The sequence below is a fragment of the Phyllostomus discolor genome, chromosome 6, assembly GCF_004126475.2.
Source record: "Phyllostomus discolor isolate MPI-MPIP mPhyDis1 chromosome 6, mPhyDis1.pri.v3, whole genome shotgun sequence".
NCBI lineage: Eukaryota > Metazoa > Chordata > Mammalia > Chiroptera > Phyllostomidae > Phyllostomus > Phyllostomus discolor.
In genome coordinates this window covers 31523252-31538327 of record NC_040908.2, presented here as the reverse complement: position 1 = coordinate 31538327, position 15076 = coordinate 31523252, and the positions used below count along the sequence as shown (strand labels likewise).

Here is a 15076-nt window from a genome sequence, read left to right as displayed (position 1 = left end):
GAAAGAAAGAAGAGAGAAAAAAGAGAGGAAGAAAGAAAGGAAGAGAAAGAAAGAGAAAGAAAGAAAGAAAGAAAGAAAGAAAGAAAGAAAGAAAGAAAGAAAGAAAGAGAAAGAAAGAAAGAAGGAAAGAAAGAAAGGAAGGAAGAAAGAAAGAAATTGTGGTTTCTGGTTGCTATGAGCAACAGACAGTTATTTCCAAACCTACACAGTGAATGGCAAACATTGTGTGCCTAGTGACTTGATCCTCCACATACCTACTCAGCTGAATGCTTGAGAGCTAAGATGAAACTCATACACATTCTTGCAAACCATTGCCATGGCAACATACTTAAAATTTCCAAGGTCTGTCTCCCTTGAGTTTGTACCTGCATTTAGCTTATTGTGAAACAAAAAAGAAGCCTTTGCAACTCTAAAATAGTTGGGAGTATGTTTTGAAATAAAGTGGAGTTTAAAAGTTGAAAAGCAAAATAGAGCATTCAGGGGAAAACTGTATTTGCATTCTTCATACAATACTTGGCATTCTTTCCCCTCCTACTTCACAATATTTTAGGCAAGGGCAAATGTGGATGATCTACCTATTGTGATTATTAGCACATCGGGGCTTTGCCCACTTCAATGGCAGACATGCTGGCTCTGGGAGGTTGTAGGTAACATATGTGCATGTCTTGTATAGTAATTATACAGACCAGAATAGTGAAGGTTTATTTAGTGTTTATTGTGCACTGAGAACAGTGTTAAACACTTCATGGGTCATGATTTTCTTATTTCTTACAACAACACTGCAGAGATGGGTACTGCTTCTTTCCCATTTTTACAAATGAGAGGTTAAAAAATCCTCCCCCAAGTTCTAACAGCTCCAGATTTAAATTCAATGCCCATGCACCGGATCACTGGGAAGCGGCATTCACAGGCAGTACTAGCACTCCTCAGTTTATCAAGTGAAATGCTGGTCCTAGAAAACCAGAGAAGGGCTACCACAAAAAGCATCCCTTTTGCTACTCAGGATACACAGAGTGAATTACCCACCCTGAGTAAATATAGCTGAACCCCTCCCTGCATGGCAGCCTCAGGTTCTACTTATAAGTGCAAGCCAATGATCCCCCACTGTTTCGGGTAGCATGGCAGCTACCTTCCTTATTATTTTGTTCGTCTCCCTCCCAGCATACTCAGTGGAGCACCAAAGGAGGCTTGGCTTCTATTTGATTAGGTCTTGGAAAATAGAAATGGATGTTTATCTGGTGTCTAGTTACAATAAGTTTTCTTGGACTTAATGAAATAAGAAAAGCCAATTTGAGAATTATCATAGTAAAAATATTGCTGGTCACTTATAAATAAACCCACTATCTTTTTAAGGAGGTTTGTATTTTGAAGAAACTAACAGGTCTTGTGATTTTCAGCCATGAGCCTTGACTGAGTATGCTAAAGTACCTGTGCTTTCTTATTTGAGAGTCTCTCCGACCCTCTTTCTCTTATTTATTCTCAATTTACTGTTTCTCAAGATAGTTGAAGAACCTTAATTACCTGGATTTCCAGCTCAAAGCAGATCTGAAGGAGCAAATTCAATAAAGGAAAAGGGTGTCTATAAAGCCTGATAGTGACGGACAAAAGAAAAAAATTCATTAAGAGCAGTTATCAGCTAGAAAGGGAAAGAGCAGTTTGGGGACTCATGGAGCAGGGCCATGATGCTATCCTCTCTGACATCTGAGATCACTGTTGCGTTATAGGTACTGATGCTCCTAACAAAGATCCCAAACCATCCAGCAAAGCTTGTCTTCTGAGCTTTCTGTTTAAAAGGTGACAGGTGATTTCAAAAGTTCTCATGATAACAAATGCATATTTTGTTGTCCTTAATCAGCAGGCTTCTCAGTAGTGAGAATGAAGAGGGAGGGACTGCTGAGGTGTGATGGAAAGGAAATGGGCACAGCCAGGTGGGAGGAGCGTGATAGCAACTTGGGGGAAACGTGTCAGAATTAATTGGAACTGAAGGTAAATAAATACAAGGCTGGAGAGAGAAAGGCTATCTAAGAGGGGGCGTGGTTAATCCCTTAGTAAGGGCTTTATATGTGACCTTTACTATCACAATCATTTTAATGACAAAAATAGTGTGAGAATAGTGGTTAAAGAAGTAGCAATTAGACAATTGCATAACTAAAGAAAACACCCAAATACCTGTGGGAGGAGCTCAGGCACAGAGGTCATCTAATGAAATGTGTGCACGAAGACAGGTTTTCCATGAAGCTGCCAGGCCTCAGTAGCAGACAGCAGTATTCTCCCCCAGCTTCTGCATGCGTGTTCTTTGGTTGGTCCTCAGTGAGTTTTGCACTAATTGCTCTCTACTCTGGCAACTCCAAATTCCTGGCATTTCTTAAAGGCCTTGCTTTAAAGTTTTCAATAAAACAGGGCAGAATTGAAAAAGATCATGTTTGAGAAACATGGGGAAAGTAGTGAATTGATCCCACTGCTATTCTTACCTTTCCCATACCCGAACGTGAAACCCAGAGCAATGGAAGGAGCGGGACGCTGACTGGATGGAGAGCCAGGAGGCCGGGATCTACTCTGGAGACCACAGTCTGATACTACTGAGTGGTGCCATGATTTGGTACTGCACTCCTGACCATGCCAGCTTAGGGTTTCTCTCTCTGCACTGTACGGGGGCTGGGAAAGAACACTCCAAGTGCCTCCAAACTCTGAAACAAACAGGAGTTAACAAACGCAGGGCTACGTCATGCAGCTAGGGAAAAGAGAAGCTTTTCAATACATTGATGAATATTACAGCTTTTCTGAGGTGTTTGAAAAAGTGTTCTCATATCAACCATAAAATTTCCTCTGTTTATAAGGTGTTTAAACAGGAATCCTGAATTTAAGTCAGGAAATTGCACTTTCTTTGTGAAGAGAATGTCGTCTTGAGATCTCAGGTATCCAGTGCTAGAAATAAACTTTTCACTTTGAAAGGGAGCAAAGTGAGAATGTGTACAGAGCCAGCTGTGCTATCTAATAAATACTTTTATCCTCTTAAAAACATGTTCTGAGTGTCAGCCACTGTGCTAGACACTGTTTGTCTCCATCCAGCATCACAGAATATAATACTCATAATAACCCTGGAACAAAGGTGTAAATGACTTCATTTTTACACTTGAAGAAACTTAGAGAACTTAGGAAATTTGTCCAAAGTCATAGAGCTAGTAAGTGGCGGAACTGGGATTTCAGCCCAATCTGTCTAGCTCTTGAACTCATGCTTCCTCCATGCTTAGTGGTCGAAGAGAGATTTTCCGCTCACGGACAGCCTTCACTTGTCACACATCTGAAGTTCTCTGTGCAGTTGAAGGCAGGGAAGTCTGGTTCCTTATTGTATTCATCCCTCCTCTGCTTAACTCCTACTTAATCAAAGGTATTCAATAAAGGGTTATGAATGGGTGAATGAACTAATGAATGAGTGAATGAGGGGAAGAATCAATCAAAAGATAGAAATTTTAATGAGTGCATTTTTTCCTGCACTGATTTCTGGGTTTAAATTTAATGGTTGGTTTTAGTCATTCCTTATCTTCATGCAGTTTATTTCAGAAAGAAGATAAAACTTTTGTCCTACAGTTATATCTTGAAGGAAAACAATATAAAGGCATAGTTTCCTTATAATCAAATGAAAGTGCTTGTGATTTAAGATTATTTTGGTATAGTTCAGGGGAGCCAGGGAGAATTGGGGGAATGGTATACAAGAAAAAACCCAGAATGGCAGTCAACTATTTTTTTCAGTTTTTTCTAGAAAGCAGGCTGTGTCTTATTGCTTTCTCAAAGGACAGAAATGCTTCATAAAAGCAGGCAGACCAACTTACTGCAAGACATTTTTAGCCTCTCCTTCCTCCTAAGTTACAATCATTCTCCTTTTTTACTTAAAAGATAATGTCACTTTTTGCTATTTCTCTACCATAAATTTCCAGTCACGAGGTATAATGTGGAAACCAGTTATAAAAGTTTATCGTCGCTTCTAGAGATGTTAGAAGGCAGATAAAATTTTTGAAAAAGTGTGATTTTGCCATAATTCTCATCTCCCACTCTTAGGAATTATACCCCCGGAAAATAATCTATACTTGCTGGATCTTATTTTAAGATTTAATGAGTTGTTATAAGTGAGAAATTGTGACCAATACACACTGAGATGTAGTGAGTTTAGGGTGACCATCAGGATAAGATTATTTGAAATGATTCTACCAATTCAAGTGCCATGTGTAACATTTCTTCTGTTTTTAAAGCCAAGTGAATACTTCCCTCTTACATTTATTAATTCTATTTTTACAATCATAATTATTTTCATAAAATGCTTTTATTTAAATTGCAGATAAAGAAAATAAGCCAGTCTTTAGACTGTGATAACATTTTCCACCTTTATTGAAGTATAATTGACAAATGTAAATTTTTAAATTATGAAATTTTAAATCTTTAAAAATAAAATGTTTAAGGTACATGACTTGATACACACACACACACACACACACACACACTGTGAAATAATTGCCTCAAACAATGGTGACGACAATTTAAATCAACTCTATTGAACTTCTGTTACAGATGTTCTGGGGGTGTAAAGCAGTTCCATAGCATATATGAAATAAGGTAAAACAAACACCTAAGCAGTTCCAAAATTTTTAAATTTAAATTTTAAATTTAAGTAACTTGGAAAGACGAATACCTCCACTGTTCTAAGGCACTAAGAAAATATTGCTCAGTGTCTTATAAGAAATAACTAGCATATTATTAAGCCACATGGAGGACATGACCATGGGGAATGTCATGTTATCATTACGAACACAACCATTGCAGTCAGGAGCATTGTGCTGCAAGGATCACACTTAGCCTCTTCTCCTTGTCCCCTCAGCTCCTCCTCCTTCTTTTCTGTCTTTCTCTGTCTCTTTTTCCTACTTATCAGTGTATGCTTAGTGATCTATTCTTCCTATTTATCTATTAATTTAGATACTCTAGATATAGTAGGACATAAATTATAGGTAAACTTCAGGTGCAGAGTTAAAAATAAATGAGGTTGCCATATCTTCTAAATCCCAGGAGAGTGAATAGAGAGGAGAATTTAGAGAGAGCTCCAGTATCCCTGCATCTATGCAGTAGCTCTCCAGGAGATCTGACCTGGAGAATAGGGAACCACTGTGCCAGTCATGGATTGGCACTACCCATCTTGTAATAGTCTACCTATCTTGTAAGTCACTAGTAAGATTGGCACATATGCCTGAAATTAGCAATGCCAAAATGAACCCTATACTTGTGTAACAGGGATCAGCCCCAGAATAGTAGCATCTATGAGAGGGGCCAGTTGGAGTGAGAGATGCAGATCCTCTTTAACTGAGGAAACGAGGATTTTAGGACATGAAAATAAAATTCATTCAGTTACATGGATATCTGGCTGTTATCTTAAAGCATTTCCTAGAACTGTCCTTCATACAATGAACAAGTACAATAACTTACATAAATGTCATGCAGCAAACAAGAATAACACATAAATGCTACAGTGTGGGAACTTTCAAATTTTTAAAGGACTTTCACACATATCAAATTTGATCTCTGTAATATCACTGTGAGATATGGAAGTTATTATGATTCACATATACAAATGATTGATTCACACATGTAGCATTCATATTTGCATGTATAGTGTATATATGTGTGTGTGTGTATGTGTGTGTATATATTTATGTCTACAATTGAGAATACACAAACCAGTCTAAGATGAGGCACACTGCTCATGAGATTCAGGCTGAGATTTGCTATCTGGACTAGTATGTATATATTTTCCATTATTAACCAGCATACTACAAATTAAACTGAAGTGGTTTGACACTACAACATTCCAAATATGTATAAATGAACCAAACTACTTTGGTTCATTAATAAGGAATGAAGTAATCAGATAGGGAAGCGTGGAGTTTCAGTTTAACTATAACCAGCGAAGTTGGAGCTCCTTAGTGTATGAATGATGCAACATTGCAGCATCTGACCCAGGTAACGTTTACTCTCGATTGCTGCTTCATAGAAACACTCATGGAGATGCTGCTCAGATATTGACTTAATCAGGGCAGCTCAGTATAGAACCTTGCATATATTCAACTCGTGGATAAAACAAATAAAAAAATCAATTTTCTCTTAGCTAAGTCATTATCATTTACCAGCACATCCCTACTTCTTGCTGTGGGATAGAAGTTCTCGTATATTCCCAGTTTAAAAATCTACCAAGGAGACAATGGTCATGATACTACTGAACAGGAAATAAATGTTGATAAGTAGGTACCTGTGGCTCCTCCTATCACTTTGATTTTGCACCTCTAATTCTAGGGCCATCATGCAAATGTGATGGCCCTGATCAATGAATGTGTGACTGTATCTGGAGAAACAACCAGTATTACTGATAAATGGTCACTTCCATTTATTTATTCCCAAGATGCAATAAGAGATAATTTGACAAAACCTTAATGATTGTTGTTTGAGAGAGACAAAGATAAATATCTCATTAGCACTTCAGTTGTGAAAACAATAGTTAATAAAGAGAGACCTTCAAATTCGGAAGGATTTTTACCAGTGGATTAATGAGAAGAGAGACAGAGAGTTCATTGAGTTAATTTCATAGCCAGCATGGCCCGCAATGTTCTGAGAGGAAAAATAGGCAGAAAAAATTAGTAATTTACATTTTTTTCTGTCCCCAAGAATTTAGTCATGCATTTATATACAGAGAGGCAAGGTGTTTAAGTTGTTTAAAAAATAAGATAAGATTATCACAACTAAACAAAGTATTTTTCTGGGTTTACTGTATTTCAAAATAACTGCAGTTATTTGAATTTTTGTAACTGGATTTAAAAAATTTGAACTCTAGCATTCATTTTATGCCTTTTTTAGTTTATCTCGATGTGCGCCATATCAAGTGGCGTGATAGCTGTGTATGTTTGTTCAGTGGTCACTTATTAAAACCCAGTACTTTCCTTTTGCCACCTTTTTAACTTATTTTAAATTTATTTCATTATGTATCTTTATAAACTACATCAACCTTTGGAGAACAAGATGGATAGAAATCAGCTGGAATAAGAGAAAATACGATCTACTGGGAGTCTGGATAATCTCATAGTTTTGCCATTAATTTGTAGAATAATGTGGTTAAACAGAAACACTTAAGTTTTTAGTTTCAGTTTCCTAATATGTAAAATGAAGAACTGAGACTAATGATCACTGAGGTCTGTTCAGTACAAGAAGGTATATGACTGCGTGACTAAAACTTGATTCTATTCCCTTGCGTGTTCAATACCAGCAGTGAAATCTTGAATTTGGGAGGCATTTGGTTGAAACTATCCATCGTTGGCATTTTATAATTATAAAACCCGTTTTTGGCCTCAAAATGAATAAGGATTTTCAGTTCAACCTGTGTGACTAATTAGTCCTTTCAGTCACAATATTTGGCTCAGAGAGATTCATATTGACAAAGCTAGAAGCCTAGATTTGCATGGTAAACATCTGTCAGTATTTATTGAATTTGGAAATGGCCAAATCCATTTCAGGAGGTGCTTTGTCTGAAATCAAAACAAACAGAGTGGGAACACATTCGACCACACACACATATTCTAGTTTCACTTCCAGCACCTCCACTCCACTACCAGCAGTCTTTGGAGGTCTTACATGACAAATTCTAATCAGTGAGAATCCAGGAGGATACGCTATTCTGCTGGCTTCCTAAAAAAATTAGCTTCACCCTTTTTTTTTTTTTGCCAGCTACACTACATTGCTTTGGTTAAAAATGGAAATGCAATATGAGCATGGAGGTCATCATTAGCTTAAAAAATAGTATAAGAGATATACTACCTTTTTAGAACATTAACTCGAACTTTCCTCACACTGAGTTTCTGCTTTGCAGGTTATTTGGCATAATTCTGCTAAAATATAATGTTCTCTTTTGATCCATCAGCAATCCAGTTCTTTCCTTTCTTCCATAATTTCCCTTAAGTTTATTCATCTGTGGCATTATTTTCACATCCCTATTTTTCTCTTTGAATTTTGCCTGTTAGTATGACCAGTATCGAATTCATATCAAAATGCATGTTTGAATGAGCAAGATATTGTGATTTTTTTACCACAGTGGAGTTATTCTACCCAGCCCACTTTCACCATTCTGGAACCATTGCATACATTTTAAGCAGCTAAGAAACTCTTGAAGAAAATTGAATGGCTTTCAAGTCTGTCTTTTTCCTAAGCAGACAGCTGATTTATAGTCCCTTTTTGTAATAACCTAAGGCATCAGTTGGGGGAAAAAACATTAAAGAAATGTGAAATCTGGCTGTTTTCAGGGATATTTAAGCCTTGCCCTAAATATTCATGAATGCCAATGTTCAAACATTAAAATGGGGTAAATGAGTATACAAATGGGTTCTTTTCTTTTTTGAGCAGGTACTTAACTGTAACACTCAGGATAATAGCGCCTCCACCTACACTCTGAACAAGCATGTTGTTGGTGAATATTTAATAAAGTAACAGATATGGGAGCACCGTTACATTTCAAGAAAAATAGGCTATTTGAATTGAAGTGGTTGTTGTTATTTGTATTAATGAGTAATTTGTTCCTGTGCTTCAGAATAGAGTGGGCACAGTAAGTTATTTGCAGGTGAGAGCCATCATTTATGCATTGCTAGGTAGTGACCACATCTTGTGCCCATCAGAAAATGCCATCCATAGATGTGGTACCTGTTTCATATTTGGTGGTGACTAACTGATCCGCATTTTCTTTGTTACACAGGGTCTGTGCAGAGTCTCTCAATTCCTTTGCACCTTTAATGGCATTGTTGATTAACTACAATTACCAATTTGATATATTTCTTTATTGGATTGATTTGATCACGTTGGCCCACTCTTTGGAAATTGGATATATGTATTATAGTTGTTTGGGGATTTTTGGGTGTTTTTCATCTTGGTGAAAATCGTAACTTCCCCAATCACCTGGAAGCTTCTTGCTCCATAGATTATCTCTGCATTGGGTGCACTGGATTAGAGCTAGCTCAGGGAATTTGTAACACGAATTCTGAACCCTGACATCTCAGAGAAACACACCTAGCACTAACTCTTCTCTGGGGGGACTATCAGATTCAGTCCTAAAAGCCAGACATAAATGTTCTCTTTCTCTCCCAGAGCAGTTTCATCTAAACAAAAGTATTAGCAAGAACAAGTGTCCATCAATTAGCCAAGCACATCACGCTTCTGCTAGCACCATACCTCCACCCATCAGTTTTCTAAGGGAATTCAGTCTCAATATCTTCACAGCAGTGAACGATTAGGCTAAATGATATTTACAAATAAGTGCCATTGCTTGAGACAACATTTTTTTACTTTATCTTTGGATTGTCTTTGGATGTATAGCCAGACAGACTACTTCTGTTGAGAAACAAAGTTTCAACTATAATTTTACAGTAAATCAAGAATTTCTGTGCAGGCATCAAATTCATAATGAGCATCCTTTTTCACAGTTGGAGTTTGCTCTTTTTCTCACAAAGCAGATTTTTCCTAGTAGAGGCTTGTAGGTGTTTTCATAGGAATGTATCAGTCTTCAGGAAAGCTATTAAGCATGAGGAATAAAATCTAAGAATGCTGTTCTTATCAGAGATGAAACATTTCAGACCAAGTTTCTGTATCTTCTTATATATTTTGCACCACACTGATATGTAATCGCACTATAGTTTAAAAAGTGATAGCAGGTGAATGTGAAGCAAATTCCAAATTTCTCTTTCTTTCCTACCAAATGGTTGTTCCTGAATAACCTTAGATATTAAATAAATTGATTTAAATTTCTTAAAATTCATTTATCAGTTACAGTTAACATACAACATTATATTATTTTCACATGTACCACATAGTGATTAGACATTCATATACCTTACAAAATGACCACCCCAATAAATCCCGTGTCCATCTGACTGGTCTAACTAAGAACATCCTTTCTCCCCTGTCCTGATTACATGTTCTCACCCTATACCACATTGGTGTTTATCCATTGAATATAATGAACTAGGTTTCAATGCCTTTATTTCTTGAATTCTGCCCAAGTCACTTTTTCCCCCTCAAAATAAGGAGACCTCAGTATTTTTGGTACGCATTTTGAGCAAGGGCAGATGCCACATGAATGTGCAGATGGCTCTGAATTAGGGAAGGTCAGCATGGCCCTTTGACCTCTGAGTGGTTAAGTGTACAGTTAGGGGTGGATAGTTCTGCAAAGCTAATGTGTTTGCTTGATCACTATTCTGTCTCTTTCAGCAGGTAGTCTGTTTTCTGAAAAAGGTTATAAGCATCAGCAAAAAGTATATTGAAGAATAGAATTGATTAATGTGACATATTTGAGCTCCTTTCTGTCATTCTTTCAATAGCATGTCATCCAGAGGCAACTCCAAACACAGTGAATTAAATTTAAATTACACAGCTTTGGCTAGAAAATTGTTCAGTTAATTCAGCCTCCAAAGTGAAATTTAATTTTTATTCCTACACTTGAGCCACTTCCTGATTTTTAATACAAAGATGATTTCTGCCAATGCATCTACTGATTCAAGATCTTTTATTCACAAGACCACTGCTGTTTTTTAAGACTGTTGCTATTTTTAATTTCTGAAGGAAAAATATGAAAAACATGAATGCATATTCATTATACCAGAAAAAGTACATTAAAAACTAAATTATAGTCATACAATAAAGTCATATTGGTACAGTTTTTTTTTTCCTGCTCTAAAGAGCTACCGAAGGTACTATTTAATGGGTGCACGTTTTGTTAGTTTAGGTACTGTGTCTTGTGAAAGATAACACCGAGAATTCTAACATATTCTCTTTGCTATGGAATTGTTCCAAAAGGCTGTTGAACATAGAAAATAGGTCAACTTTTAAAACAAAATTTAACTTGTGTGGCTAAATAATTGAGTCTGCACGAAACACCATACAATGAGTCACACATTTTTTGGTCCGTGAATTGCTTTTAAGCAGCAGCCTTTATTTTGTAAGCTTGATGTTTGACTTCTAATCCAGAATTCGAACCTAGACAGTGAAAGTGGGAAGCTTCCCTTAGTTCAACAAAGCACTAATATAGCTGCTGTATTTTGATCACATGTCAACATGAGATATTACATGGAGACTAATTCTCACGTACAACTTCTGATTTAATATCTAAAATTGTATTATTTATTAAGTGCAAAAAGACTAAATTGGTTCTATATTTGTGAAATAATAGCAATAATGTTGATAATACCACAACTTTTATAAGTATTTACAATATGGTCCTATTCTAGGTACTTTTTGTATACTGATTTAATTCTTACAACAATAGGAATTATGTGGCTCAATCTTTCAGATGAGAAAATAAGGCAGAGAATAGTTTTTAAACTTATAAATCAGAGTTTCTCAACTTCTGCGCTGTTGGCATTTTGGATAATTCTTGTCATGGGAGGGCTGTCGCATGCATTTTAGGGTATTTACTAACATTCCTTGTGTCTCCCCAGTAGATGTCATGGCAGCTGTTACCTTCCACCCCACCCCACCCCCACCCAGCCACCCTCAGCCCAATTACGTCAGCCTGTAATGTCTCCAGGTGTGGCCAACTGTTCCCCAGGTAGAGGACGGGGAAGAAGAGGGCAACAGCACAGCTGGGACGAGAGAGAATTTACTCACGTCCTCCTATCAAAAGCAAAACAACAACAACCGTACACTGATTTCATTGATATAGTTAACATTCCTCAAGGAACACGAGCAATTCTCTTGTAACCTTAAAATTAATTTAAAACAGCATCCACTGTGGTTGAGAAAAAAGTAGCTTTGCACTTGAAGTTAGCTCTAAAGAAAGGGAAGGATCTGCTCTGGGGCGACTTGGAACGGCTGGCCGGCAAGACCTCATAATCCAGTGACTTGTTATTCTCAAGTCAGTTTGGATGTGAGCCTGCAAGATGGCTTGTGCCAGAAGGAGGATGGGTTTTTCCTTTTAAAGCTCATGTTAATGAAAGATACCTGTTACTATCACACCAACTGTTAGTAGTTGTCACTAACACAAACAGCTACAATTCTGGGAAAACTGATATTTTGAACTTCGTTGTTTAAAATAATAGCAGCAAAATGAATGGATCCAGTCTCCTAATTGTCTCAGAGGAATTAAGAGCAGAATAATACAAAACCATCTCAAGATGCTATTTAAATGCTTGCATTTAATTAAAGTTATATTGTGAAGCATTAGCATCAGAACAAATTCTTTATTCTTAATTAAAGATCCTGAACTTGGAAGTTTTTTAAACCTAATTTTTGTCACACAAGTGCATCATCCCTTGTCTCCATTTTTCAAAATGGCACAATTATCTTCACATTTATTTATACTTTAATCTCTGACTGTATTAAGTACTCCTTTAATGAAATCACGTCATATCATATTTCTGTGTATTGTTAAATGTAAGACCTATATTAATTTTTTAAAAAAGTTTTACTAAGGTATAACTGATATACTAGTTTTAGATATACAACATGATGATAAACTATTTTTATATATTGCAAAATGATCACCACAATAAGTCTACTAAACATGCATCACATACATAGCTACAACCTATATTAATCCCACTTTTAAATAAGGATTTCATTAATGTGGCAGTTCTGAGTATTGTCTAAACAACTATAATCTCCTTAATCCTTAGTTAATGTAACGAGATATTTTCCTTCTTGTACCATGAATTCTCTCTGTGTTAGCATTAGCCGAATCTGATGCAAACCTTCACAATTTTCATGCAATAACTATGCTGAATTTACTGCTGCTTGTAAGTAAGTGGCAGTAAAAAGCAACCTTTAGTGCTTGTAAATGAGTTGATTATGTGACTAACCGCTAGGATTTACACACTGCTTTTTATTACAGTGATGGTTGTCTTTTTGCCGCAAGTGCAATGAAGCAAGTAGAATGTCGCGGAGAACACTGTCACCTCTTTCCTACTTCCTGTGAAATACTGTCCCCCAAATATGCTGTTCATTTATTATGAAACCTTAATGGTGAAAGGAATAATGGAGAAGGATACCTGCTACCTAAATGTTACAAAAATGGGAATTCATTGTGAATGCTAAACACAAAACTTTTAAATACCCTAAATATACTGTATTTGCTTCCTTTTTTACATTGGTGAAATATACTCTATGTTTCCTAATAATGACAAGCTATATCTCAAAAATTCATCAAACTCTACCTGGTCATGAATGTAAAAGGTTATAGCTATTCTGCCTTTAGGAAGCCAGTCACAAGTACTGCATAAAACCTACTGATGCATACATTGTAGCACTCCAGGGCAGTAATAAATTTCAGATCGGTTTCTGCCACATTGTTTTAAACCTGTGTGCTACTGTGTGCAGCTTCTCCATGCAGTGTGAATGAGTGGACATCTCTACAAGTTGGCAACCAACATTTCCATATCTTCATGTAAATTAACCTATAACCATGTTTTCACAAATTTGTAGTACTTTCATGACAGGTCCAGAATAAGTTGGAAAAAAAAAAGTAAACTGTGTCCTTGGGAAGGGTAATACTGAATTTGGTTTCTCATCCTGTCAGGTAAATACGAATGGTATTTCACTTGTCAATGAGACAAAGGTGAGAACTTTTGTTAGGTCCCTTTAAATTAATCTGCTGAATGTGACTCTTTTACAGACCACCGATGACATCCTTGTGGCCTCAGCAGAGTGTCCCAGTGATGACGAGGACATTGACCCCTGTGAGCCGAGCTCAGGTGGGTTAGGTTAGTCGACTTTTTTTCTTACTTTTTTTGCTTACTTTAAATCTTTGTTGCATGCCCTAGACCTTAGAAAGCTTTGCATTTATATCTTGAAGTCCATCCTGTTACAGAGTGCCTGGTTGTGGGATAAGGGTTCTTGCTTTTTACATAGATAGAGTCTCCCCCCACCCCACATTTATTGAAGAAAAATTTAAAACAAAACCCACCATAATTAGGTATCTCGAGAAGAGCAGTGGGGGGCAGCACACGAGGCTGGTCCCCTACTGCTCACATTCCATTAACTCACAACATAATTTCTGTGGGTAACATGATAATGGGCTTCCCCTTTGGTCACCTACAGCAAAATTGTAGAGCTTAAAAATTGCAGTGCATTGTGGAAAATTATTTGACCTTTCTACTGACAAAAATCCCCACTAGTCACTCTACCAGCAAATTATCTTCAGTGATATATTTCTCAGTTTTGGAAGTGAGGATACTATGGCAACCCTAAAACAAGCAGCAGGGAGAGTCCTTGCTATGTTTAAAAGAGAATATTTGAGTCTTGCCTCCTCTCCCTAAAATTCAAGCGGATGCATAATTTCTCCCCCTTTTTTGTGATAGGGTGTGACTGACCAACACATAAATACTGTTTCCATTCAGCTCTGTTCCATTTCCCATTCTTTGTATTCAAGTTCTGGCTGTGGACCCAGAAAATTCATCATAGCCTGGATTTTATTTCAGATATTTGTTATACCAAGTATGAGGGTCATTTCCAGACTCTTCTTCCTAAAGCAGTGCTTCTTAAAATTCAGCAGTTTTCTTGTTTAGGTTAGCAAAATGAAGGAAGCAGATAGGGACTAACCACTACCTGCTAACTCACAATCTCTGTAGATGTCACCTACAACACCAGGAAAACTTCACGTCATCTGCACTGTTGTGAAGAATATTATTTTAAAGCAAATCTACTCGTTCTGATAGTTGGATATTTAAAGAGGGGGTTCAGGATGCACAGCTTGCATTTCCTTTTCAATGTCACTACTCTGCATCCATTTTAGCTTCATACCCTAAGCCCTTAGAGAAGCTACTGAAAGCCAGTGAGGAGCAGAGGCTCAGCAGTCCCAGCTCAGCAGAAGTTTTGGGAGATCCAGACAAGTGTGTTCTTGTCCTCCTTCCTCTGTCTCCAGAATTTCTTTCATATACAGTTACAGAAGTCTAATGATCATCCATTCCATTCCTCCTATTTACTGGTCTCCATAAACATTCGTATAGTCTCTTTATGATACCTTCCTGGGCCCCTGGGCCAAGATCCTACCTTTGTTTATATTGGTATTCTC

At 37.0% G+C, this 15076-nt stretch overlaps 1 protein-coding gene across 41 annotated transcripts in view; it reads left to right on the top strand.

The window, feature by feature from the left end:
• The window catches only part of NRXN1 (neurexin 1), a 1086661-nt gene that overhangs the window by 1043112 nt on the left and 28473 nt on the right, over positions 1–15076 (top strand). For 28 of the 41 annotated variants that reach the window (XM_036030058.1, XM_036030055.1, XM_028514420.2 and 25 more), the window contains one exon: positions 13679–13766. In XM_036030058.1, coding sequence (XP_035885951.1) covers positions 13679–13766 — 88 coding nt within the window. The remainder of the gene's footprint in view (positions 1–13678; positions 13767–15076) is intronic. The other 13 variants (XM_028514449.2, XM_028514446.2, XM_036030065.1 and 10 more) reach the window with 1 other exon arrangement.